Source organism: Cricetulus griseus, chromosome 5, assembly GCF_003668045.3.
Source record: "Cricetulus griseus strain 17A/GY chromosome 5, alternate assembly CriGri-PICRH-1.0, whole genome shotgun sequence".
Lineage (NCBI taxonomy): Eukaryota > Metazoa > Chordata > Mammalia > Rodentia > Cricetidae > Cricetulus > Cricetulus griseus.
The window spans coordinates 90,530,157-90,555,869 of NC_048598.1; the positions used below are offsets into that span (position 1 = coordinate 90,530,157).

A 25,713-nucleotide genomic window follows, 5' to 3' on the forward strand; every position below is an offset into this window, starting at 1 on the left:
TCTTCTATTTCCTTTATCTAGGGAGATCTATCTGTTCCCCCTTAGTCCTTTACTCTACACCAGACCTCAGTGGTTCTATGGATTACAGCTTTGTTATTACTGACTTAACAGCTAATATCTGTCTACAGTCAAACACATATCATATTTATCTTTCTGGGTCTGTATTACTCTCAGGATGATTTTTTCTAGTTCCATCTACTTACCTACAGATTTTATTTTTGAAACAACTGAGTAATATTCCATTGTGTAACTGTACTGCGTTTTCTTAATCTATTCACTATTCAGCTATTGAAAGGCATCTAGGGTTTTTTATTTTAGTAGTTTCTGGCTATTATGGATAGAGCAGCAATGAACATGGCTGAGCAAGTGTCTCTTTAATAGGATGAAGTGTCCTTTGGGTTTCTTATAATTTCATAGGCATTTCCTTCTTTGAGCTAGAGAAATTTTCATCTATGAAAATATTTTCTATGCCTTTGTTATGGGTTTCTTCTTCTTCCTCTATTCTATTATTCAAGATTTGGTCTTACCCTGGTGTGTCAGGTTTCCTGGATGTTTTGTGCCTGGATTTTTTTCTTTATTTAGATTTTTCTTTGACTGAGGTGTCCATTTCTTCTATCTTGTCTTCAATGCCCTAGATTCTCCCTTCTATATCTTGTATTCTGTTGGTAAATCTTGGAAGAGAGGAGGGAAAGTGAAGAGCTGAAGCTAGCTTACATGTTTTGCTGGCCTACTTGTTTCTCTGGCAGCTTGCTGGAGGATGCCTAGGGAAAACAGGATGAGTGGGGAGGAAGGCTGAGAGAGAACACCTGCCTGATCCTGTGGTGGTTGGAGGAGTGAGTAGATGGAGGCTACAGCAGGTATTCTGTTACAGACTTAGGAGTGAGACTGGAGGCTTGGATTCGGAGGAGAGGAGAAAGAGGAGAAGACCTACAGTTAGCCTACCTGTTTCCCCATCCTGGAGTGTGAGTCCCCACTTCCTACACAGGAGGCTGCTCTCCTCTGTCTTTCATACTATGTTTTCTTCACTTTACCTTCTCTCCTCTTTTCTTCATTTCTCTTCTCATTCCTTCTTTCTCTCAGTCTTCTCTGATGCTTTTCCATGGTTGAGGCAAAAAGTTACTCTCGCCTCAGTAATTTTTAGTGTTCTGGAGCCAATGCTTTGTTACTGTGGCCCAGGAACACAAACTTAGGTTTGTGTACCCCCAAGTACTCTGTTCCAGTGTGGTAACAGTTTTCAAAGAGCAAAGAATGTTGCAAATCAAGACACCTTTTCAGTACCTTGCTGAAAGTATCAGACAGCTGGAGATAGCAAAGCAGAGACATCTCTGCTACCAGCTTCAGATGCTCTCTGATGACCATCTTAGCTTTTGTGTTATCTATACATTGTGAAAGAATTTACCTTATAGTCACAAGGATTTTACATCACACACAGAGGTGATCAATAAATAACTATTTGTGTAGCTAAGAGCCCAAGATAATTTGGCTCCAAGTCTGTGATATCCAAACTCTCTCTTCCTAATCACTGAAGCTTGATCCAGTCAGTCAGGCTTGCAAACTGTTTACTGAGTTACAGCTTTCTGGGAATTTCAGTTTACATTATTCTGTTTTATTTGCTTCCTTTTCTGAGCAGAAGGGATGGCCTAAATCTGTTTTGGACGCAGAGAGTTTGCAGTTGCCTCAAGGAGACTTACAGGCACATGTAAGTAAGGAGATAGAAACAGGCACTCTATACTTCCTTGTAGCTGTCTCCATGGTCAGGGCACCTGACTTTTCATTAAATAAAACCAGTAAATCATTACAAATGGGAGGGGAGGACTGTGAAACTTATAGCTGCTTTAATTGAACTGGCCTTTCCCTATAATCAGATCAGTGACTACCCTAATTGTCATGATAGAACCTACATCAATAATTGATGGAAGCTGATGCAGCCAAGCTCTGGGCTGAGCTCCTGGAGTTCAGTTAAAGACAGGGAGGAGGGATCATATAAACAAGGGGGATCAAGATCATGATGGGAAAGGCCACAGAGACAGCTGACCCAAGCTAGTGGGAGCTCACGGACTATGGACTGACATCTGGAGACCCTGCATGAGACTGAACTAGGCCCTCTGAATGTGGGTGACAGTTATGTGGCTTGATCTGGTGTGTGTGTGTAGGAGCTGGCAGTGGTACCAGGACTTATTCTGGGTACATGAACTGGCTTTTTGGAGCCCATTCCTTATGATGGGCTATCTTGCTCAGTCTTGATACACGGGCAAGGGCTTGGTCCTGTCTCAACTTGGTATGCCAGGCTTTGTTGACTTCCCAAGGGAGGCTTTATCCCCTCTGAGGAGTAAATGGAGGTGTGGAATTGGGTGGAGGGGGACAAGAAAAGGGGAGGGAGGGGGAACTGGGGTTGGTATGTAAAATAATCTTTTTAAATAAAAAGAGAAAAAAATAGAATCACCCTTGATATGTAATCACCATGAATAGTTAGCTTTAAAAGCTGATTCGCTCACTTCAGAGAAGTTGGCTTTTTTTTCTTTGCCTTCCATGACTGCGCATACTGGAAGGAAAGCCGGGCAGGGCAGTTGATGCTGCTAGGCACAGTCTTCACAGTGCTCAAGTCACTCCTCCAGCCTGAGCTGCAAGGCGAGAAGGCAATGCCTCATCCAGTCCCAGGAATACAACACTATCTGACTTGGCAAATGCACAAAGCAAAGATTTTTTTTTTTTGTGAGGGGTACCCAAAGTCTTACTAGGGAGCCTCCCTGCCCTAGGCCTTTGCCCTCTCTCAACTTCCAAATTTTAATAAAAGAAACAATGCTGCTTGGTAGGTACATTCTCAAGAGATGAGAAGCCCCTGCTGCTTGTGAAACAACTTCAAGCCTTCCTTGGCCAAACAACATTTTTATGCAACACATTAATACCTGGTGGTTTAAATGACCCTAGCTAATGATATGTGGGGGAAAGACTGCCTGAAAGCTTTCTAAATGCCAGGCTGAAAATGTTCATTGTTGCATTTTATTATGTAGAGAATATCACTAAAAATAAGATGGTCTTGGTCTCTAATGATATTGTGTGTGTGTGTGTGTGTGTGTGAGAGAGAGAGAGAGAGAGAGAGAGAGAGAGAGAGAGAGAGAGAGAGAGAGAGAGAGGAGGGGGGTGGTCTGAGGATTCAATGGATTCTGTGCTATAAATGAAACAAGAAGAGGAAACAAGAGAATATAGAGAGGGTACTCTTACAGACTTTGGGATCAGCACATTCTGAACCCCATCCGTCAGAGGATAGAATGCTTGGGCTGTGGCCCCTGCCATTGTGGGAAGAACAGAGACTATGCTGAAGGTTTTGGAACATGAACAGGACCCATCAGGCTCTGTAATATCCATTGAGATGGGGAGGCTTTGGAGACCTTCAGCAGTATTTCCCCATTACCCACCCTTGTCAGAGCATCTGGAGACCCACTCCATGGTATGAGAAGGGAACCTGGAGCATCACGGTCCTTGTGCCTATTTATGGAGCTGGCCACAATTCAGTTCTAGCCACCCTGCAGTAAGTTGACAGGGTTTTCTTAAGACGGAAATGAAAAAATACCAGGACAGAGGAACAGAATTAAGAGCTGGCTTCCTTTCACCCCACTCCTTTCTTTGATTTCCCTGGTCCTTCTCTCTCTCCCTCTCTCTGCCCTTCAGTCCTCTCCTCTTCCTCTCCTAGTCCATTTCTTCCTTTAACAGCTTCTTTCATTTATTACTTCAGTTTCCCTTTGTATCTTTCTGGTTTTTCTTTTTCTTGTCTCACAAAGAAGTTTCTTGGCCAATATCTGCCTCAAGTGATTACATCCTAGGGTTTGTTCCCAGGACGGGTGGAACAAACTAACACAGGAAGCAGACCTTAAGAGGACAGCAGAACATAATGACGAAAGAGGTGTGAAGGTTCTGTGTCTTGACCTTGAACCTTACTCTCAACACTTCATGAGAGAGGATTTCAGATGATCCAGGTTGGAGGATGAGGTTCCATTCGTTGCCCTATTCTGCATCCCCTTTATACCCCCATAGCTGGTGAGGGTGAGCTTTCCTGTCATGAGAGAGGCTGAATGTGGCAGGGGCTTATTTTGACATATCCTTTGCAGCCAGGGTACCAATCTTGAATATTGGGTAGGAAACCATACTCCCTTAAGTTCTTTAGGGAGATATTTTTTTTCCCCCTTGAAAAGAGATTTATAGAAGGATCCCAACTGGCACATGAACCTGCTGCAGCAACCCTGATACAAGAAGGATAGACATGGCTGTGTTCTCAGGATGTCAGAGCTAAAGGATGGGAAGGTTCTAGAATGGACTAGCCTATATTCTAAACAAAACAAAGTGCTATGTGCTCGTCTCTTCTCTCAAGTGCCCCTGCCTATGAAGAAGCATGTGTCTTTCAATTTTTATTTTTATTGTCTATTTAATTTTTTGAGAAATTACACACACACACACACACACATATCTTCTTTCCTATACCCCAACACCTCCCAAGTCCTGCTCACTCCATACCCACCCAAGTTCATTTTCATTCTCTCTCTTGAAAACAAAAACAAAAAATAAAAGACACAAACAAAAGATCCACTCTATATGGCCAACTACTCCTGAGCTTGGGGCCTGTACTGGAGTGTGGTTGATATACCCAGTGTCACTTAACTGAAGAAAATGGATTTTCCCCTCCCAAGGGCTATTATTTATGAATAGTCTCTTGATGAGGGGTGGGAATTTTATGTTACTTTTCCTCTATGCTGGGGATTAACATTTGAAGACACATGAACAGCCAATCTCAGGGTAAGTTTAGGGCAGCAATGAAGCATTCAGAACTGGTATCACCCATTGTGTGCCAGGATGCCAAATTGAACATTCATAGTCAATATCCATCCCCTGGGGGGTAGTGCCTGGGCTCTACTAGTTATTTAATATTTTAAATATCAACGCTGGGCATGTGAGTGTGTTAAGAAGTCTCTGGAAGCAACTAGTCCTTGTCATGGTATTTAAGAATCAGAATAAAACCTTAAAAAATGAACTGAAAGAAACTCGTAGTCTATGGTTTTGAAATTTCCTCTCCTTCCCAACTATTTTTGAGGTGCTAGATTGAAACCAGATCCTCAGACATGCTATTCAAGAACTACATTCTCAGCCCTATTTTGAAAACTTTTTAAAAGAACAAAAGGTAAAAGGTATGGTTTTCAGAGTATCTCAGGAAAGCAAGCAAGCCATTCGGTGACACATGATGGAGACTCTGCAACCCTTTCCCTGACGATACAATTCTTCTGTCATGCCTGACTGGACCCAGCCTGTATGAACTACTCTCTCAGCCCTATTGGAAACTCCTCTGGAGTGTGTGTGTGTGTGTGTGTGTGTGTGTGTGTGTGTGTGTGTTCAGGGCCCGTTCCTGGGACTGAACTGCCCCCCCACCCCCGGTGGGGACAGCTTTAGAAGGGCCTCTCTGAACAATCCTCTCAGTAGAGGAATGGGTGAGCTGGATTCTAAGCGGTTCTGTTACAGTGCAGGAAGTGTAGGCAATGCCTCTTTCCCTTGAGGCTTGTCTAAAGGGTTCAGAAGTACTGAGTTTAGTTACCCCCAAATATGTTTGCTTATTTAGGAATTGTCCCTTGTCTTGGTAGGAAGTGTTGCAGTGACAGTGATGGGCGGAGCATCTTCTGAGTGTCTCGTGCTGTGTCTGTATCTCTGATCATCTTCTTGCCTGTCAGTGCAAGCCTTAAACCGGGGTGTCATTAGCAGCTACACTGTGAGATGATTATTCCTCCATCATATTTATAATTTAGCTTCCACTTTTGATTCTAAATTCAGAAGTACACTGCCTCTGGCCACAAACAAGGAAGAAAAATGACTGCCAATGATGCTGGGGCAGCCCAGCAGTATAGCAAAGTGGTGTGCTAGGTGGGAGTTGTGGAGAGTTAGGGGTGGGAGGAGTGGCGGGGAGGGTGAGAAGGGAAAGTGCCATGATTTCTTAAGGCTTCAGATCAGCTCTCCCACAGAAATTGAAAGCAAACCACACATGCAATTTAAATTTCATAGAAGCCACAGTACAAATGTAAAAATAGCTGAAATTAATTTTTAATTATGCTATTTTTGTCCCAATATGTCCATGCACATGTAACCAATATAAGAATTATTAAACTACTTTTAATTTCCCTTTCTCTTTTATTTGTTTGTGTCCTTCTAAGTCAGGGTGCGTTTTATGCTTTCCAGTCATCTTAATTCAGGCTGGCTGCATTTTACGTGCTGTGTGGTGACATGCAGCTCGTGGTGACTGTATTAGACAACAATGGTCTAGATACATGTATGCTGTTACAAGGCTTCCAGAAAGCATCTTCTGGTTTTAAAATATTATGTGGATGATAACGATGAGTGTGTGTGTGTGTGTGTGTGTGTGTGTGTGTGTACGTGCGCGCGTTGTTTAATCTAACAGTAAAAATGGGAACATATTAGTGCAGTTATGTCTCAGATAGGGAGTTGAAGGGAAAGCTGGAGACCTTAGCAAGTGCTTTGTCTTCTGACCACCTCATTGGTGTAGACTCTAGTTTGTAAAGTGGATGCCTGCCTTCCTCCCTTCTTTTCTTCCTTCCTCTTCCCATCTCTTTCTTTGTCCCCTCCCCTCTGCCTCTCCTCTGTATCTTTCTTCATGCTCTAAAATATTTGCAAGAAATATTGTTTTATTTTTCCATTTTCTACTCACAACATACGGTGAGAGTGCCATGGCAGATGGACATGAGGTGGCTTGCATTTTTGTCTGGCTCCAACCAAATTTCCTTGCTAATGCATTTAAGAACAACCTTTAAAATGTTTGCCAGGGCATTCTTGCTCGCAGTGGGTTGCAGGGCAGCTGTGGCATAGAGGTGCAGCTCACTTTGCCTCCCTAATACTGGGCTCAGCTTTGTTCCTCAACCCACTGGGTCATCCCTGCTGAACTTTCCCCTTCCAAGGAAGCTTTGGGGCAGCTTTCCCCCCTAGACTCCCACCATGGGCAGCCAGCACTCTAAGGCTTCTCAGGGTGCTGTGACTGCCAAGAAGGCAGTAGGGGCTCCTCATATACCCCTGAGAAGGCCAACCTATAGGGCCATCACCCAAAACCAGGCATCTGGGACCATCAAATCATCTCCACCTTAGCCAAGGAACTGAGGTCAAAGGGGAAGGTTCTCCCAAGAAGATGCCTGAGAAGAAGAAATTCTCTTTCAAGAAGCCTCTCAAATTTCTTCAGACACTGTGTCACAGTTCTCAAAGCTGTGAGGCTCTTCTCCAGTGTGGGAGACAATTCTTCCCCCTTTTGCTCTTTGGCAAACATTTCTGTTTTTTTTTTTGGGGGGGACAGCATTTATTCCTTTTCCAAATGCTACAGCAAATCTGTGTGTAAGGATATGATTTTTTTAAAGCAAGAAACAACAAAATGAAACAACCCAAAGCTCAAATCTGGTGTTTGGCTATTGGAAGTTACTGATAACATTTGTAGAAAAAGAGACAAAAGTTGGTTCACATTACAGCCCTCCTGCCCACCCCAACACCTGATATGTGCTTATCAAATCAAGGAAGCATGGATTCTCAAGCTGGAGGTCAGAACTCAAGAAAGACAATTATAAAAACCCAGAAATGTTGTCCTCAGCCCAGGTGCCACTAGGCACAGCATAGGAAACTAAAAACTCAATGGGGAGGATGGCTGGGCACTCAGAGGTTGGAAGTATTACCCCCCCAACACTTCTGGCTCAGAGGTTTAGGGAGTAGGAAAAACAAACCTTGAAAAAGAATTGAGAAGAAAACCAACACTAGCCTTCTGCAGGGATAGAGGCCAGGAGGGAGGGAGGGATAGGAACATTTGGCACCATTAATCTAAAATTGGGAAATCCTAAAGGACCATCCTTAACTGGACTTAAGAGGAAGACTCGATTGCTGATGGAAATCCACAGGAGGGAGAGGAGGAGATAGAGGAGGGGAGGGGTGGGGAGAGGATGACTAGGAGGGGTCAACAAGCCCCTTCCTTCCTGGGCACTAGAAGGCAGCCAGGGAACCAGCTCCAGGCAGTGACCTCTTCACAAGGACAGTAACAACAGCACAGTTTTTATTCCTTAGAGCCACCACCTGCCCACCCATGTGTGCCCACCCATGCGCCCCCCAACCCATGTGCCCAGCCATTCATGGTGCACAGAGCTCTGTGGACTTGCACGGTGCTTGGGGGAATTTGTGGTGGTTCCACATGATCTAGTTATTCAAGCTGGCTTATTTCTGTGAACAGAAATATATTGCTGAAGTATAGTGGGCTTGGAAGATTAGGGTTACACAGATCCCCTGATAGGCAGATAGACAGGAAAAGGGATACAAATAGATAATAAAGATGGCAAACTTCCAGCTTCTTCATCATATTCCTAATGGAAAACAAAGGTATAAAGCCTGGTGGGATTTTTCTCCTGACAGTAGGGTTGGCTGGATCAGTGTTACAAGTTCAAGGTTGGATCAGGATGGGCTTATTACAAAGTTGTGGGCCTGTTAGCCTCTGTGTCTCTAGATTCAAACTAACCAACACTGAATTAGGGGAGGAAGACTGCTCAAAGATCCTTAAACCCCCGGGCCCAAGGAGAGACCAGACCTCAGGCTCCTGAGTGTCCCCTCTTTTTCATAGAGAGTGTTTCTTTCTGCATGTTCACTGTGCATGTTCCCTGCCCCTCCTAAAAGTCTTTCTTCACAGGCTGGCTCTGTCTGCTATGTATGAGACTTCCTCTGTCACTACCTGTTGTGCTCAAGATTTTTCCTGCCTTTTTAATTCTTTCAGTGGTAATGGAAATGAACCCCCATCAAGACCTTAGATGGTGACAGAATGAGTTCTAGACCTAGTGCCTGGTGAGCTGGTTACTAGTCTAGAAACTGGTGGGAGAGGGGAGAAGCAAACTAACATACACTAAACATGCTACAGCATGAGACACTTTGTAATTGCTTGTTTCCTTCTCCCCAGCAACCTAAAAGTTGGAGATACAGCTGGTGCATTTGTGGAGGAAGAAGCTAAGCCTGAAGACCTTGGGCCCTGGCTTATTACAGAATCTGAATAAAACCGTACCTCTGATTTCAAAGGTGCTGCATCCTTAACATTGTAATCTATATGCATGCCATACAATAGTTGTATTTTCCATTAGAGTTCAGCCACAGCAGCAGAAGCAATCATACATATGCATGAATGCAAATATGTGTAGGTGGTAAATATTTGTAACGGGGAATTGTCTCTCCCACATTTGGGAGGCTGGCTAAGCAGGATGTGTGAGGATGTTGTTGTCCTCACATCTGATGTTGGAGCTCAGTGTCCTCAGGATATATGTCCTCATAAAGGAAAGATCGTGAGCATGTGCTCAACACACACAGGGTGTAACCCCGGGATGGCAAACTGAGCCCCATTTCTCTCCTCATTGCTTCAGACCTTGGTGATAGAATACCTTATAGAAGTTTTGTGCTTCATTGTGGTACTAAAAACAAACCGGTGGCCCAGAACTCACTCAGTGAATCCAAGGGAGGATAGGGGAGGGAGGGAGGTACAGTGATTGCCCACCATGTGGCCTTGGCAGCCTTGAGTGGAGTCAGCTTCAGCAGTGTAGTGTTGGTCACAGCACAGCCACTGATTTTTTTTTTTTTGTGACAACATATAAGGAAGGGGTTTCTGGAAAATGTAGGTGAGCCTGGACACGTTGACCTATTACAGAGCTGTCATGGGCATTCAATAAATATTTGCATGATGTCGTGGCATTTCTCTTGGAAATTCTTGAAGAGTCAGATTACTTCATCCTGGCTTTGCCTCTAACACATCAAGTACTTTCAGACAACTCACTGAGCTCTTTGAGACTTGTTTTCCTTATTTGTAAAACTCCATGCAAGAATCCCTGTTCAGCCTACTGAACACGGTTTTTACAAAATCAGTTGAGATAATCCAAGCAGAAGCATAAAACAAACATGCTGCAGTATTGCATTAATTTAATTGCTGTTACCAGTAATTCAGATCTTAAATAAGTCATGTGACAGATTCCTAGCTCCTGACTGATTTTCCGTGCACATAGCCAGGAAGATTAAATTAGATGCAAGTGTAGAAACTCTGCCAGCTATTCCATGGCCTACTCTTCAGAAGGAAGTTATTGTCATTCGATCCATTTTCACATTGCATTTTAGTTCTGGACTGAATGACTCAGAGGGACGAGCATGTAACTGGAGCTATTGGTGACTCTGGGAGCTGAGGGGCAGTGGCCCTTCCTTGCATGGAAGTTGTGGGCCATGGATGAAGTTTCTGTCCTATAAATCTGGGCTTGCATTTCATAACAGCCAAACTTGCTCATCAAGATGAAGAAATCCCTGCGGAAGTTCTTGGTGAAGATGGCATAGAGGAAAGGATTGGCACAGGAATTGATGGGGTAGAACAGAACCAGGAGGATCTTGGCCTTGGACACGGTGATGAGGGGCACCTTGAGAGAGGCAGAAATGGCAAAGAAAGAAATGGGGGCCATGCAGAGGAAGTCGGTGAAGATGAGTGTGGCCATGCGCTTGGCAATCTTGGTGTCACTTGATGAGGACACGATGTTAGGGTTCCTCACTGTGAGGTAGATATGGGTATAGCAGCCACAGATGACTACAAAGGCCAGGACATTGAGGACAAGGAGGGCCATCACATACAGTTGCGACAAAGGGCTGTCAATATCCATGGGTAGGCAGATGCTCACTTTCATGTAGCTGCTGATTCCGAAGATGGGGAAGAGAGCAGCTGCAAAGGCAAAGGTCCAGCCCATCACCATGATGCTGGCAGCATGGCGGAGCTGCACCTTGCGCTCCAGCTGCATGGCATGAGTGATGGTATGCCATCTTTCCAGGGTGATGGCTGTCAGTGTGTAGACTGATAGTTCACTGGCAAAGACGGTGAAAAAGCCAGCGGCGTCGCAGCCTGCTCCTGTTTGCCAGTCAATGGCATAATTGTGGTACTGGCTCTTGGTATGGATATCAACTGATGCTATGAGTAGCAAGTAGATTCCAATGCAGAGATCAGCGAAGGCGAGGTTACACATCAGGAACCGGGGCACGGTGAGTTTGTATTGGCTGGTAGTTAGGATCACCAGCACTGTGATGTTCCCCATGATTGCCAGGATGCTAATGAACCATATCAAGACTCTGAGGATGTTGTACCCCATGATATCTTCACATGGATTGAACGCATCTGGCTTTGGGGAGCAGGTCACATCAACGACTTCATTACATAAGTCATAGTCAAATTCACTGTACATCATGTCAGATTCTTTCCCATAACCGGGTTCGTCATCTATCAGAGAGGTGTTCCGATCCCTAGCCTGAGTGAGGTCATCGATATCTTGCCTTAAAATAGATTTGTTGCAAATCGGATGAAGTTCAGAGCTAGGAAAACAGAAAGAGGAATAGAATCAACATCCTGGGTACAGAATGGCAAATACATTACTATCTTTGTACAGAGCAGCAACAATAGAACAACAATCTTGAGATTGCTTTCCTCTCCAACATCTTGTCTGCCCTTGAGGCTGACTCATGGGTTAATGCTGTTTACTGTAAATGAATAGAGCAATGTGTGTATATATATTCCTAGAGCTGGATGGCCCACTGGGGAAACCATCTGGCCACAACCTGAATGTGGGGAGGAAGGCGCCTGGGACTAACTAACCCTTGCTGTTAAGTGCAAATAATTTACAGACTTGATATTATCTTCACTCCTCTCCTTCCTGTCTCCATTCAGATATCTTCTAGCATGCCTGGGCAGACATCCTTCTATTTCTCTAGTCTAATCACTGGAAGATTATGCTCTCTGACATGAATGAGGGCTTATTTGCTAGTGTTATCTGCCCGAACCAGGGCATGAGAGAGTGTAGTTAATTTTCAGGCAGTCCCATCCTTTGGCTCTTGAGTTCTCAGGCTATTGAGAGGCCAGCTAATTTTTCTGAAATGCTACCAGGATCTTGGGCTTCATCATCTCACTCCCTAGAGGTGACAATAGGTCTCAGGCATTCATTTGCCCTGCAAAAATAAGCCTATTTCTGCCATATGAAATAGTCCCCTTGTGGGTGGCCAGAAGAGCAAAGGCAACTTTTAAAGGAGCCTAGTTTGTTTGCAGGTTGTAATATCTCCGGGGATCCTTCTCAGGGCACACCCCTCTCTGTCCCTCTCTCCTCCTCCTCTCTTCCTTTAAGCCCAAATATATAATAGACCTTGTCAGCAGGATGGCAGCGCTTACAGAAAAAAATTGAATGAAACCCAGGTGGTAAATATCCAACCTACAAGTGTATGCATAAATATCTGCTAAGACTGTCACGTGGACAGAGGTGATACTTTTGTAATGTAAAGGCTTAACCAGTATGACTTGTTCACATGGGGAGAATTCTTGATGGAAAAAAGAAAACAAACATACATCTTTTTCCTTCAAACATGTATCTTTACTCTTTCTTCCCTTCCTGCTCCAGGGGAAAGTTCATAGCAATGATAAGTGATAGCATTTTCTCAAATTTAACACAATCTCAGACAGCGGGGAAGTGAGAAAGAGCATTAAAGCCCCTCAAATGCCCCCATAAGAAGAGGCAGGTGGCTGGGGGAGGAGCAGCCCTCATCTGCTTCTACATGATTCGAGCTTGTATGTCCAGTGCTACAGAGTAAGCTTTCCCCTCACCCCAGAGAGAAGGGGCATCGTGGAGAACCCCACTCTCTTTTCTCTCACCACTAGGAAATGAACTAAATGTCCAGGAGTCATTTTATATTGACCTTAGAGACTGTTTTTCTTTCTGGGGTATCGTCTTTTATTTTAGAAACTGCAAAGATTTCTCAAAACTGTCCTAGCTACACTAATGAGGTCAGTTAACACACATAACTGGAAATGGCTGGAATGGGAATCCAGGACATCATTGAGTTTAGTCAGTGAACTAAAGAGAGGCAAGCTCCAGGACAGGTGTAGAGGGGACAAGAGAGCCATTCTGCAGTGCTTAGTTTGAATCATGTCTCTGGGTTAGTTGCAACCCAGCCCTAGGGGCAGAAAGTAACTTCTCTCGTGCTTGCTGGATTGCTGTCTATTTTGGTATAATCGGAGCAGACTTCACCAAATAGAGAAAGTCTCCTTTTCCTGGTGTTTCTGGCTTTAGTAAATAAGATTCTTATCATTGATGCTACCACAAACCTGCTTAATAGTGAGCCCTCCTTTACTTGAAACAGGAGTCACCCACTGACATGAGATACTTGTGTCCCTTGAAATAACAAGAAGAGGCAGGTGGCTGGGGCAGGAGCAGCCCTCATTTGCTTCTATGGGATGAGAGCTTGTGTGTCCAGTGCCATAGACTGAGCTGAGGAAAACAAGTGTTGCCTTGCAGTATCTTGGCAAATCAATCATCAGTAGAATAATGGGAGTTAGCAGAATGACAGTTTAAAATTGGAACTTCAGGACTCCAGCCATTGATGGACTAATGCTGAGTAGGTGGCACCAGAGGTACCCCAGAGCCTGAGCTTTGGAAGCAGGCAGAGCTGAGGTCGGTGAGTTTCCCTTTGGTCAATGTGGATCCCGTTATTCAGTAGCTATGAGCCCTAGTTTCTGCCTTTGTCGGGAGGGAGCCATGCTGATAATGATGATTTTACCTCTGCAACGTTAGCAATAGAGATGAAATGTGCTCCATCCTGTGTGGCAGGGAAATGCCCTGTTTTCCCAGCAGTGTGAAGAGCAACTGATAGTGGTCACTGAGTTCATGTTGGGGTCCAGGCCTGTGGGGGTACCTGGGAGCCTGTGCCACCGTGCATCAGTTTAAAATACAGTAGTAAGGAAATGATCCCAATACAAGGAAACTAAATGAACAGAAGAGAAACAAAGCAAAGCTAGCTGAGTGTAGAGAACATCTGACTCAATGACAATTAAGGGGTGTGGTTGACCCAACATTTCAACAGGAGTCCAGGAGGGCTGTTAGCTTAAACCCATGGTATCATGGGGGTTGTCTTTATAGTGTGGGCATTATTTCCCAACCAGGACCAGAAGTACAGTTTCATCAAACAGCTTAGGAGACAAGTCTTATTATCAACCCCACTTCCCCCGTTCACATGATAAATAATGAAATGACACTATTTTTAGGAATAAATTTTGACATTATCTTCTAAACAGCACAGTCATTTTTTTTTTCATCTGTGTGTCAATCTGTTAGGTGAAAAAAAATTCAAAGAAAACAAACACCTTCATTTTGATACATGGTGGAGGATCTGTGGGACACTTCTTCAGTGTACCCCTATAGGCCTTGATGAAAGTTATAACAGGGACCCAGAAGGTATGAATATCAAGTGACTGGAGGGACCAGAGAAAGCTTTATGGTAGGGAACACATAAGGCAAACTTGAAGTTTCTGGGTGAGAGAGTCCTAAGGCTAGGTATGTTCATGTAACCAGGAGGTGGCAAGGTCAGAGATGTCTTAGTGACAAAATAAGAGAATCTTTTTTTTGTTGTTGTTGTTTTGTTTTTGTAGTTCACTGGCATAGAGTCATAGAATATACCAGCTGTCACTTTTATGGTAATCTTAATATTCTTTGAGATTTTTCCTGAGGGTGCTCTATTGTAGGGTCTTTGTAGTAAATTAGCTAGAAGAATTCTTGTCTGGAATATAAATGAGGCAAGCTGTTTGCCTCAGCTAAGGTCCTTAAGAGCTCTAGTTGTTGGGACTAAATTCTCCATCTATGAGATGTCCCTAAACCTGGATAGTTTCCCAGTGATGTACACCAACTCTAAGAAGCAGCCCCCTTTCCTACTGGTCCTTCATGAGGGTCTAGGTACTTTTCATTACTTTGGGAGCACTGTAGGGCATGGACTGTCTTGATGCTCTTTTTCTTGCTTTTCTTTTGTGAATTGACTACTATAGCTTGGTGTGTGTTACAGGCTGACTAACTGACAAGAGCGCATTCAACAGTAAAATACCGTGACAAGGAAACTGCTCTGGTGCTGGGCTACTCCTTAAGGAGTAGGCTTCATTCAGCTGAGTGAGACTGTGTGGAGTGGCTCCCATTGGTGAGTTCAGGGGAAAATGAGACATTTGAGAACACCTGATATTCAGTAACTTCTTCCCTCCAATAGGTCCTTTTAATGTCTGGAGTGTAAGGACTCTCTCTCCAAAGCTGCCACATCTCTCCCCTTTCTGGATCCCGTCTATGATTACTGCAATCTTTAAAAGAGTTAATACCGGGAATTGACTCTGTTTTGGTTATCCTGTTTAGGCATGCACCTCTGCAAAGGCCAATGCTAAGAGATGTCCTAGCCTTTGCCCTCTCTGTGAGTTGCTGAAGTCTGGGAGTGGATCTGAGTGGCTTAGTGTGCTTGGTAGATGTTACAGGTGTCTACATGCTTTCTAGAAGAGATTTTTGCTTCCCTCCTCCACAGCTGAATTTGATATCAGGAGGACAGAGCATTTACGTGTTTTATGGAATGGGACATTTAGGAGGTTTAGAGTTTGACCCTGGAAAGACAAATTCATACTGATACAAAGGAAAGGGTGGGGGAGGGGTGTTAAGTATCAGTATGAGTCAGGGACCATGCTGGAAGTTCCTCATGTTTTCTTGTTTAATATTTGGTAGATGCTCCCCCATGGACTCATCCTTTCCTCTTCGATCGTTTTTCCAAGAACTTATGAACCCAACCTACTCCTGCCCTCCACAAAACTTTCCACTCTTTGAACTGGAACACATCTCAGGCCTTCCTTCAGTCAGGGACCCCCTCTGGTGTGGACTTTCATGTCACCAGTATGTAAAGGTTCTTCACTGTGGGAAAGCCCATGCCAGACTTCAGGGATGGACACAGAAGGACTCACATTTGCCGTCTCCAGTTGGCAAAGGCACAACAATGGCTGGGGTATGTGAGGCTGGCCTCCACAAGAGTGACAAACTTTTCCAGGCTAGGAAGCTTTTTTAAGCTGTAAGTCGATCTGGCCCTCAGCTTCTTCAGATTTTCTAAGCCATGGCTGGGCAGGGAATGGACCTTTGTCCTTGAGATGTCTCTATAAGAAGAAAAGGTAAAAATATGCCATGATTACCTTGGGCCAAAGATTTTGTTTCCAGTTAATAGACAAACTAGTAGACATTCTAGCAAGGTGATTTTTTTCTTTTTTTAAATATGGGTGAGAAAGGAAGACTCCAGCTAACCAGCAAATCTAGGCCAGGTCAATACTCAGTTTAAAAAGATGTTAGGTGCTAGTCCTATTCGTCCTGATGGGAGGATTTAGCTAACAGGTTGCCCTGATAACTGGACAGACCAGCATCCTGGCTGGTTTGGGCTGAATCCTTGCTGGTGAGTAGAATTAATCATCTTTCTTTTGTAGTCGATCTGTGCCCGACCAAGATGGAGACCATTTTCCTCCACTGTAAGGTCAGCTAAAAAAATACATCTAGTGAACTGTGGCCTGAATCATAGAAAATGATAAGAAGGGAACAGGACCATACAGGGAAGAGGAGTCTGGCAGGCAGTAGAGGCAGCCTCAGCCTGAAGTCTGGGTGGCAGCTTGATAGGAGGCATGAGCTTGCCTTTCATGGAAGACTTATATGATGTGGGATGTCCTTCTGTATGCTGTGAATACATGTTACTTTTCTCGGTTGGTGAATAAAACTGTTTTGGCCTGTGGTAGGGCAGAATATAGCTAGGCAGGAAATCCTAACAGAGATAACAGAGGAAAGAAGGCAGAGTCAGGGAGATATCATGTAGTTGCCAAAGGAGTAGTAAGTCAGAACATTATTGGTAAGCTACAACCATGTGGTGATACAAAGATTAGCAAAAATGGGTTAATTTAATTGAGAGTCCTAGTCAGTAATATGCCTGAGCCATTGACCAAACAATTATAATTAATATTAAGCCTCTGAGTGTTTATTCGGGAACTGGACTGTGGGAGAGAAATCTCCATTTACACTTACATGCATATATAGCCTGCCCTTGTGCCTATTAGATCAGTGACCTTGGTCAAACTATATGTTTTCTGTGTCTCAATTTCCTCAGCTGTAAAGTGAGAGTATATAAATCATACCGATCCATAGTGAAGGAATATATGGACAATACTTAATGCCTGGTCATTATTAGGAGGGAACATCACTTCATTCATGCACACTCACATGCTCACACAGAGACCAGCTTTTTGTAAGAGTGTCTCTGGCTCAGTGAGCTATCAGGGGTCTGGTAGGAGCTGGGACAGCAGACTGCTTAACCTGGGTGTTTTTCCTAGAAGCCTCTGAGTCCCATCCTTCCTGGCTGCTGCATTTATGGTGGGATTGCATTTCTGGTATCAACACTGGCAGCCGTAACCTTCAAAGCCCACATCAGCTGGTAAGGGCGAGGAGGTTTCAATGACACCATCTTGGCCCTATGGTGATCACAGCTTGGTTGTGAGTGGGTGCTCCTGATGGGGGTGGCAGCAAGTGATGGCTTGGATGGTTCTTTTCTGCACCTCCAGGGGACCCTTGGATAGACTTCAAGAAGAATCTTTTAATGTTGACTTTCTCTATAAGTCAAAGCAGTAGGCACTCAGAGCATTGAAACCCCAAGTGTGAATATATCTTTGCTGCCCCATATGTTCTCACAGGCTGGTGAAAATTGCATCCTCAAAAATCCCCTCCTCCCCTCTGTGTCATTCTCTTGCTCAAAAATTTATCATGGCTTTCCCTCGCCCAGTGAAACCTCCTCGATTGCTGTTCCTTTTACCACCTCTCTTTTCCAGCCAAACTTAAGTTGTTTGTGTATACAGTGTCACTTTGTTCCATTCCACCAATCTGCCTTCTTAATTATTATAGAAACAGTGCCTACGAAGGCCACCTTTGGGTTCCCACCATCTTGGCCTTTTAATTGTCTTGTAAATGTGTAACTATCTCTTTTCCTGAAATGCCCTGTTTTATACCCTATATTCCTTAATTTCTCCAAACATCTCCTCTAATTTCTTTCTGATTTTCAATTTTATTTTATTTCTCTTCTATCTGTCATTTGAATATTTATCCAAACTTATGCCCAATTCTCTTAGTTTCACACTATCAGATAAGTGGCTCTGGCTTCCAAATGCATATGCCAGTTCAGATATTCAAGTAGACACTCCATTCTTCTTGGAGCCATGGTTTTGGTGGTGTGTATGAACATCAAAACTGGACTTTTCTTGTAAACAAGTTCCTCTTATTCTCCATTTCAGCATGTTTCTCCTGTATCCTTCCCTTGTTATTCAACACCAAAATCTGAGAGTTGTCCTTGATTCTTTCCTCTTCCTCCTTGGACACCAGTTTATCATCTCAGGTAGATTTTACTTTGCTTTTGCTACTTCAGTGAGGATCATCAGAGTCTCCACAGATGAAATGGGCCCATAACACTTCTCCCATGGCCATCTACTTCCTCTTCCAATGCAATCTTCACACCATAACTTGATCAAAACTTTTAGAATGCCAATCAGATTAGGACTTCAAACTCTTCAACAAGTTCCTATGGTTCTTATGATAAATACAAATCACTGGGCATGGTGTACCTGCTCCGTTCCTGGTTTATATTGTATCTATTCTAGGCCCTTATCTGTGTTCCACTCTGCTTTGCAGGAGGGCTGACCCCTGCCAGGTTTGGTTTTCACACATCTTCTTGTTAACTGTGGATGGGAGGCTTGGGAAATGGCAAGAGAGCATCACCTCTTACTCCCTTTTGCCTTAGGCAGCACTGCATCTCTTCCAGACATGATTGAACAGAACCTGGGAAGATCTAGTTCTTCAATTTTCTCTAGTTCTTTGGCTGTAGGACGTCTACTTGTCACTTGCTCTGAGTCCTGGGCTCAGAAGTGGCTATCTACCACTAATGATCCAGGCTGTGGATCGCCTATTAGATAGTCATATAGACTAGCATGCTCAGAACCAGTAGTTGCCTTTAAGTAATACTTAACTATGTTATAATTTCCCTCTTGTCAATGAAATCAAATTTGCTTATTGTAATTCAAATCCTCTATATGTAGTGATGCCCCCTCCCATTTCTATCACTACTGAGGGAAGGATGCCATTGTCTCCAACTGTGATTCTGGATTTGAATGCTTCTTGTTTGGTTAATTGTTGCTGTTATAGCCTTGGTTATTATTTTTTTTTAGCTCTGTATAAATTTAGAGTTATTTTTCCCATGTCTACTAATATCTGCCTCTTCACCCTGAAACTTCTTATTTTCCTCCTCGTAATGCCATGCTGGGATACCCATGTAGGTCTCAGTACCTACAGTGTTCTTCTCTGTCTTCTGTTACTCTGTAACATGAGCCTAGCAAGCCTAGGGAGTAAAACAATGTATTCTGGTTACTTCTCTAAGATCACCCACTTCACTGCTATTTCTGCTTGGATGCCCACCTAAACAACATGCCAAACTTTAGACACTAAACATTAAGCTCTTGATTTTTCAACAACAGCAACCACCACCCTGCTCCACTTGCAGCAGATTGGATGTTCCAACTAGTGATAGACAGATTTTGATGGCATCCTTGACTCAGATCCCGTATTCCAGCTTAGAAAAGACTTCTTGGTACCCCACATATACAAATCTTGTTAACACTTCTCCCTCATTGCTATCACTATAGGGGCCAAGTTCAGGTGTTCCAGGTATGCTTTCCAGTCTTCACCTTTGAGTTATAATTTCTCAGATCCAGTGCCTCTGTAGATGCAAGTCTGGCACATACACTATTGCCAGGTGAAGAGCCTCACTCCACTGCTAAATAAGTCAGACTTAAGTTATTCATGTCTTTACTAAAGTAGATGATTGTGACTGAACTGGCTCATTTTAGCTCTTAATCTGGAATTGGGGGATGCCCAATAGACTGGGGAAGCATATTTTCCAAGCACCTATAGGGATATTCCAGAAGATTGCACTTGAATCAGTAGAGTATGGGGGCAGGATTTGCCTTGATCAATGTGTGTGGGCATCATCCACTTGGCTGGTGTCCTGGCTTGAGCAAAGAAGGGAAAGACAAACTCATTCTGCTTCTCACTTCTGTAGCTATCTCAGCCTTCTTTTCCTGCCCTTCATATAGTAAAAGCCCACGTTCACCAGCCTTTGGACTTGTACCAGCAACTCCTTGGACCGTCTGACCTTGGGCTGAGATCTTTAACTTGGACTATGCGGTACCTCCCTGCTGCAGGTGGCCTACAGTGGATTGCTCAGCTTCCACACTCACATGAACTAACTCCAGTGATGAACCTCATCTCCTATATCTCTACAACTCTCTATGTCATAGGTTAGGTGTCTCTGGAGAATTGTGATTAATGCAATCACTATGTTCTCAGTGTCATTTTGGTTAGTATTTCAAGACACCTAATACTACAAAGCAAAACACAGTGAGAGCTATTCTGGGCAATCACGTTTTATGGAATAAAGGGAACCATGGGATGGGATGAGAACTCTGAGCTTTGAAAACCAGATGGAAATTTACAGTTTATACAAGATGGAAAAATGACTCATTGAAATCTGGATTTTTTTTTTTCCGTCTTGAGTACCTGGAGACTTTCACACAGTAGGTATCCAACAAATTGTATATTAAATGAACTGTAGATTAAAGGGATTAAAGGCAGAAAGGACATAGAGTGGCTATTACAAATCCAGTCCTGAATTGGTAAACTCTGTCTTTTCACACCTTTACTTCACTGGTCACAAGTCAGGATGGTGGCTCATGCCTGAAACCTCAGTAGTTGAGTGGCTGAATCAGGAGGGCTACTGGAATTTCAATGATATCCTGAATTATACAGTGAGTCTAGGCCAGCCTAGGCTACAGGGTAAGGCATATTTCAAAAATCCAAACTCAAACCCAAACCAGAGTCATGGTACTGCAATTAGCAATCTGCTCTGTTACCAAAGCCTATGCTGAAAATTCCCAGCATGGTTATTGAACTGGAAGGTAGCAGTTATCTTTCCACCAAGTGTTTCAGGGTAGGTACTGTTTTGGTTTAAGTCTCTCTGTTCCTTACACCTATTCCAGTGCTAGATGCACAATGGGAGGCCACCTATTGAATCCTTAATGAGTACCTCAAAATGTTCAATCCTGCCCTTGTTCCTGGTGGCTGGATAAGGTGGCAGGAGCTGTGGGCTGGTTTGTTTAATCCTTGTCCTTTAGCCTGGATGGGTTGAATGACTATAGGTTTTCACTTTAAAATATCATTCTGGTTAGCATTTCAACACATGTGTATTTTGGCAATGAATGGCTTTGAAATTTTAGACCTTTCAAAGTACCAATAGAGACACTACAGGCTCATGGCTGGGTCCCCAGAGGTTTAGTAATCCTAACTTGTTTCACCATTGTTGGGATTCTTGGTATTGAGTTCCAGAGTGGCAAGGAAGAGGACGGTTGGAAATGACACCTAGGCAGGAGAGGCAGGAGTTAAATAGTGCTCCATGCCCCTTAATAAAGTCTGTTATAGCCACTGCCACAAATTTGATTTGAACAATTTCTATTTTTCCCAGCAAAGATGTTATTACAGGTCATCATTTCCATAAGTGAGAGCACATTTCTGGTGTATTCTACATTGACAGATGGCTAGAAGACCGCTCTTTCATGATCCCAGGCAGGATAAAAAGGCAATTTACTATCTATAGGACTGTGGGTACACTGGTAATGGAAGAGAATCATTCTTATACAAATAACTCAGTGTTTGAATCTGAACTATCAAATGAATCTGAGCTATAGCCAAATCAATTTGATAACCCATCAGAATATGATTGTACTGGCTCCAGCCTGCAAAGGCAATACATTAAATTTTCCCCACAGGAAACTGTTTCCCAAGGAAACAGCAATTGCTTGATTGCTTTAAAAAAAAAAAAAGAAGCTTGAGTGAGTTAAGAATATCAGGTGAAAACTTAGATGGCTGCCAATGTTCAAGGTCAAGATTCATAAGGGGGATGGATGATACTGTGTCTTTGAAATGTGACGGAACTTGTCGGCATGCCCCCGGCTTCCTACACCCTTCCCTCTTGGCAATCAAACAGCTTAGACTCCTGTGTTCAGAGGCCCTCTGTTCCTCACATAGCTGGAAATTTCACCTTCAGGAAAAGGCAGCCAACAGTTTGGATGAGCTCTCCTAATACCCTTCGAAGCTTTTGGACTTATCTGCTAGATATAAAGGAAAAGGCTGTGGGAGAGGAAGACACACTACAGTGGATACTGTGGAGGCAGACAAGGCTTTTCAGTTCTCAACATTGGCTCTAGGGCAGGGAAGTTTAGAATGCTTCTGGGTTTACCAGCATCAGCACCACTAGTCCAGAGCTTAAGAACTTGTATCTCTAACAATGTCCCCCAATGGTGCTGATGCTGGTAAATGCAGAAACATTCTGACATTGTTAGAGATACCAGTTCTTAAGCTCTGGCCCTGAGAGGGTCTCCCAAGACTCAGGCTGGCTTTCAATTTGCTATGCAGCCAAGGATGAACTTGAACTTCTGATCCTTTTCCCCTCTATTTCCTGCCTCTATTTCAGCTCTGGTTTAGTAATTACAAATGCGTGCCACCATGCCCGATCTCATGGGTTCCTGGGAATCAAACCCAGGCCTTTGTACCTGGTAGACAAGCACTCTACTAATTAATCTATGCCCAGAGTTGATGAATCAAACCCTCTCTGGTTGGAGATGATCAATCTATGGTTTTAAAAGCCTCCAGGTGATTGTGAGGCTCAATCATACTTAGAAACACCACTGCAGCTCAGTTGAAAACCACTCACTCACAGCTGAGATGGCTCATGGCCGTGTTATACTCTGAGACCTGTTGTAGGCTGACTTACATGATCTGGCTCCTTCTCAGGGTCAACTACACCTGATGAGGCACGCTTATGTAGATGCATGCTTCCTTGTGTGTTTCAAAACAAATTTGGGGACCCATCTTAATTCTAGGGCTGTCCATAAGATCCACTAATCTGTTAGAGATGCGTTGCTAATCAATTGCTTTCTCGGCCAAATTGGGCTTCCAACAACTATTCCCCATATACCCAGAGAGTAGGTTGTAGCCAGCCTCCTGAATCCAGAAGCCTGTAGCACTCTTATTTGTGGTGGGGGTTGGGGGTCTGACCCAAGACACAGCTAAAGCCAGTGGCTGGAGCAGCGTCTGCTGTGCTGTGGGCTGCCTGTGCGCAATCCCATTTTCTACACACTTGTCTAACACACTGGAGGAAGCCGGTCATCCACACAAGAAGCCCACTGGGCAGGTTTAATTGAGTTGCTGCACAACATTGCAGAAGTAGGAAATGAGATACGCTGTCATCTGCCCGAATCCCAGATATTAGGCAGAGAGCTTTGAAGGACATTTGGAATAACCCGAAAGCCCCAGAAGGGGATGCTGGAAGTTAAAGTGATAACTTGTCCTTGAAGGGACAGAAGGAAATTAGCAGCTGCATGCTGGGACTTCAGCCAGCTTCTTGCACACATATCCTCATGCTCTGACACAAAAAGGTGTGGGATATATAGACTATTATTCTTGCTTATTCAAACTTACTGTGTACACAACCTAGGCCATGGCAGCTCATGGAAATCCTCCAGTGGCTGCCTCCAGAGTTCTGGGATTATAGGTGTGTCACCACACCAGGCCTCCTAACTTTTTGAGCCAATCAAGGTGTTTCTTAATTCCACTGGATTTTCTACAAATGCTCCCTTTGCTCTGTGCATGTATGTTACAGCAGCAATGGGGATGGAAACACAGGTCTGTAAGGGCCTTGCAGAATTATTTCTGCATTCTGGTGGCATCACTCCTTCTGCTTGTGTTCACAGCAGGGACGGATGGGATATTTGTATTTTGTGATCTCTGTTGAATTTGAATCCCGCCTGTGCAACCTCAGCACATGATCATCTGATCATGCTTCTGTATAGTGTTCCCTTATACTCCAGTTTGATACCAGTTGTTGGTGGTCCCATGAGTAATTTTCAGATGTCTTAGTAGATGCATTTATGGGGCGAACACATGGCAATGTGAGGAATCAAGATTAGCTCATGCTTCAAGTTGTGCTGTTTATATCCGTAGGATGACCTTCAGTGGGTCATTCTCCTCTTCTGGCCCTGGATGCCTGAGCTGGATAATGAGTCAGCTGTGGGTCATACCCAATGCTACATTTTTCAGGAGCATACAGTAGGTTATGGCTCTACAGACCCAACAGGTGGCATATTGAAAGCCACATTCTGCCAAGGACAGATGGCAGTGCCCAGCTAAGAACATCCAAAGCATCCAGGACTATTACTAAGTGAAATGGACAAACTTTGCCCCATCCACAGAGCATCAGAAGAACTTTGTCTGAGTCTTCTTGTTTTCCAAGAATTCTCAGAACAGAAAACACTAAGCATTATGGGTTCTGAATGTTCCACATACTTGAACACTGATGTTATATTCCTAGCACTGTGTCCTACATTGTACTCAAATGAAATATCATAATCGAATATATTAAGCTATACGATTATGACCTGATTTCCCTCCCATGGAAATATAACATCTTTGGGATGAAGAACTCTCGGTTTTCCTGTAGCATGTTAAATACCACGAGTGAAAGATAGGCATGCATGCATACACAGGAATGTGGACACATTGGTGGATGTATTCCTTTACATCTCAGACAGTAGTAAGAAATAGACACCGCTGGTTTTTCTGCTTCTTAGATGAGGAAGCCATTGCTTAGAGAGGAAAAGGACCTAGTTTTAACCAGGTCTGTCTGCTTTGACCCCCCAGTTTCAGCAAGACCAGTGCCTTCTGTTTGCTTGTGGTGCATGTCTCAACTCAGGCACTGTGGATTAATGTTTGAACATCCTCAGGATGATAAATCCATCTTAGCACACACTTCCCTTTCTTCAAAGGGGAGAGCCTCTTTCAGAATTACAACATCCCCTTGCCATCAATAACAGACATCTGTGGAGTTACTGTTGTGCCATACAGAGCGCGATTCTAGAATTACAAAGATTCTATCACAAAAGAGAACACAAGTGGTTTGTGAAGGTGAAAGTGATGTTGGTTGATGGCAGGGAGGTAGGTAAATGACGATACCCTGGAGTCTACAGTGACTGGCAAATAAGAGGACAGGAGTGTGGCTACCAAATGTCTATATAGAACTTGGATGTGGCAGGAAGGGTTAGGTGTGATACAGGTCTATTTATCTGTTCATCAGCCAGTCTTCCTGCACCTCTTTTATTACTTTTATGTGCTTTTCTTCCTGAGGAATATTGTTTAGATAATTCACTGAATCTTGCTTAGAGTCCAGGAAAGCGCATTAAAATGACCTTTGGTTATTGTGCTACAGAGCCCTCCTACCCACCCACAAAGGTAATGGGAGTCACAGGGGGAAGTTACTGCTGGCTGAGGTCTTTAGATAGACTTGGGGTGGAGCTGGGACTTAGAAGAGCCTCAAGGAAACGGGCCACGGCTAAGAAGAGAAGAGGGCAGAGCCACCTTTGAAGAAAGTTAGGAGTCAGGAAGAGCTGGTGGGCAAGAAGTTCTGATGTGGGGAAAGAGGCACTGATGCATCCCATTGGATCTGGGAAGGGCATCCAAGAATTAATATGTCCATACATCTTACTGCACTGAAGACATGTATGTATGTATCCTGGGTACTGAGCATAAGGGAGGAGACCCGAGCTTTCCTGGTCAAGGGACACACACACACACACACACATACACACACACACACACACACACACACACACACACACACACACACACACACACACACACATCAGAATGGCTGATATGTGTCCTGAGTCAGTTTCTTTCAAAATCC

General features: G+C 43.8%; 1 protein-coding gene across 2 annotated transcripts in view; it reads right to left on the reverse strand.

Annotated features, from left to right (window-relative positions):
* Positions 1-10,154: 10,154 nt before the first annotated feature.
* Positions 10,155-25,713, reverse strand: part of Fshr (follicle stimulating hormone receptor) — a 155,037-nt gene continuing 139,478 nt past the window's right edge. For both annotated transcript variants that reach the window (XM_035445736.1, XM_035445735.1), the window contains 2 exons: positions 15,815-16,000; positions 10,155-11,385 (listed from right to left, as the gene is read on the reverse strand). In XM_035445736.1, coding sequence (XP_035301627.1) covers positions 10,155-11,385; positions 15,815-16,000 — 1,417 coding nt within the window. The remainder of the gene's footprint in view (positions 11,386-15,814; positions 16,001-25,713) is intronic.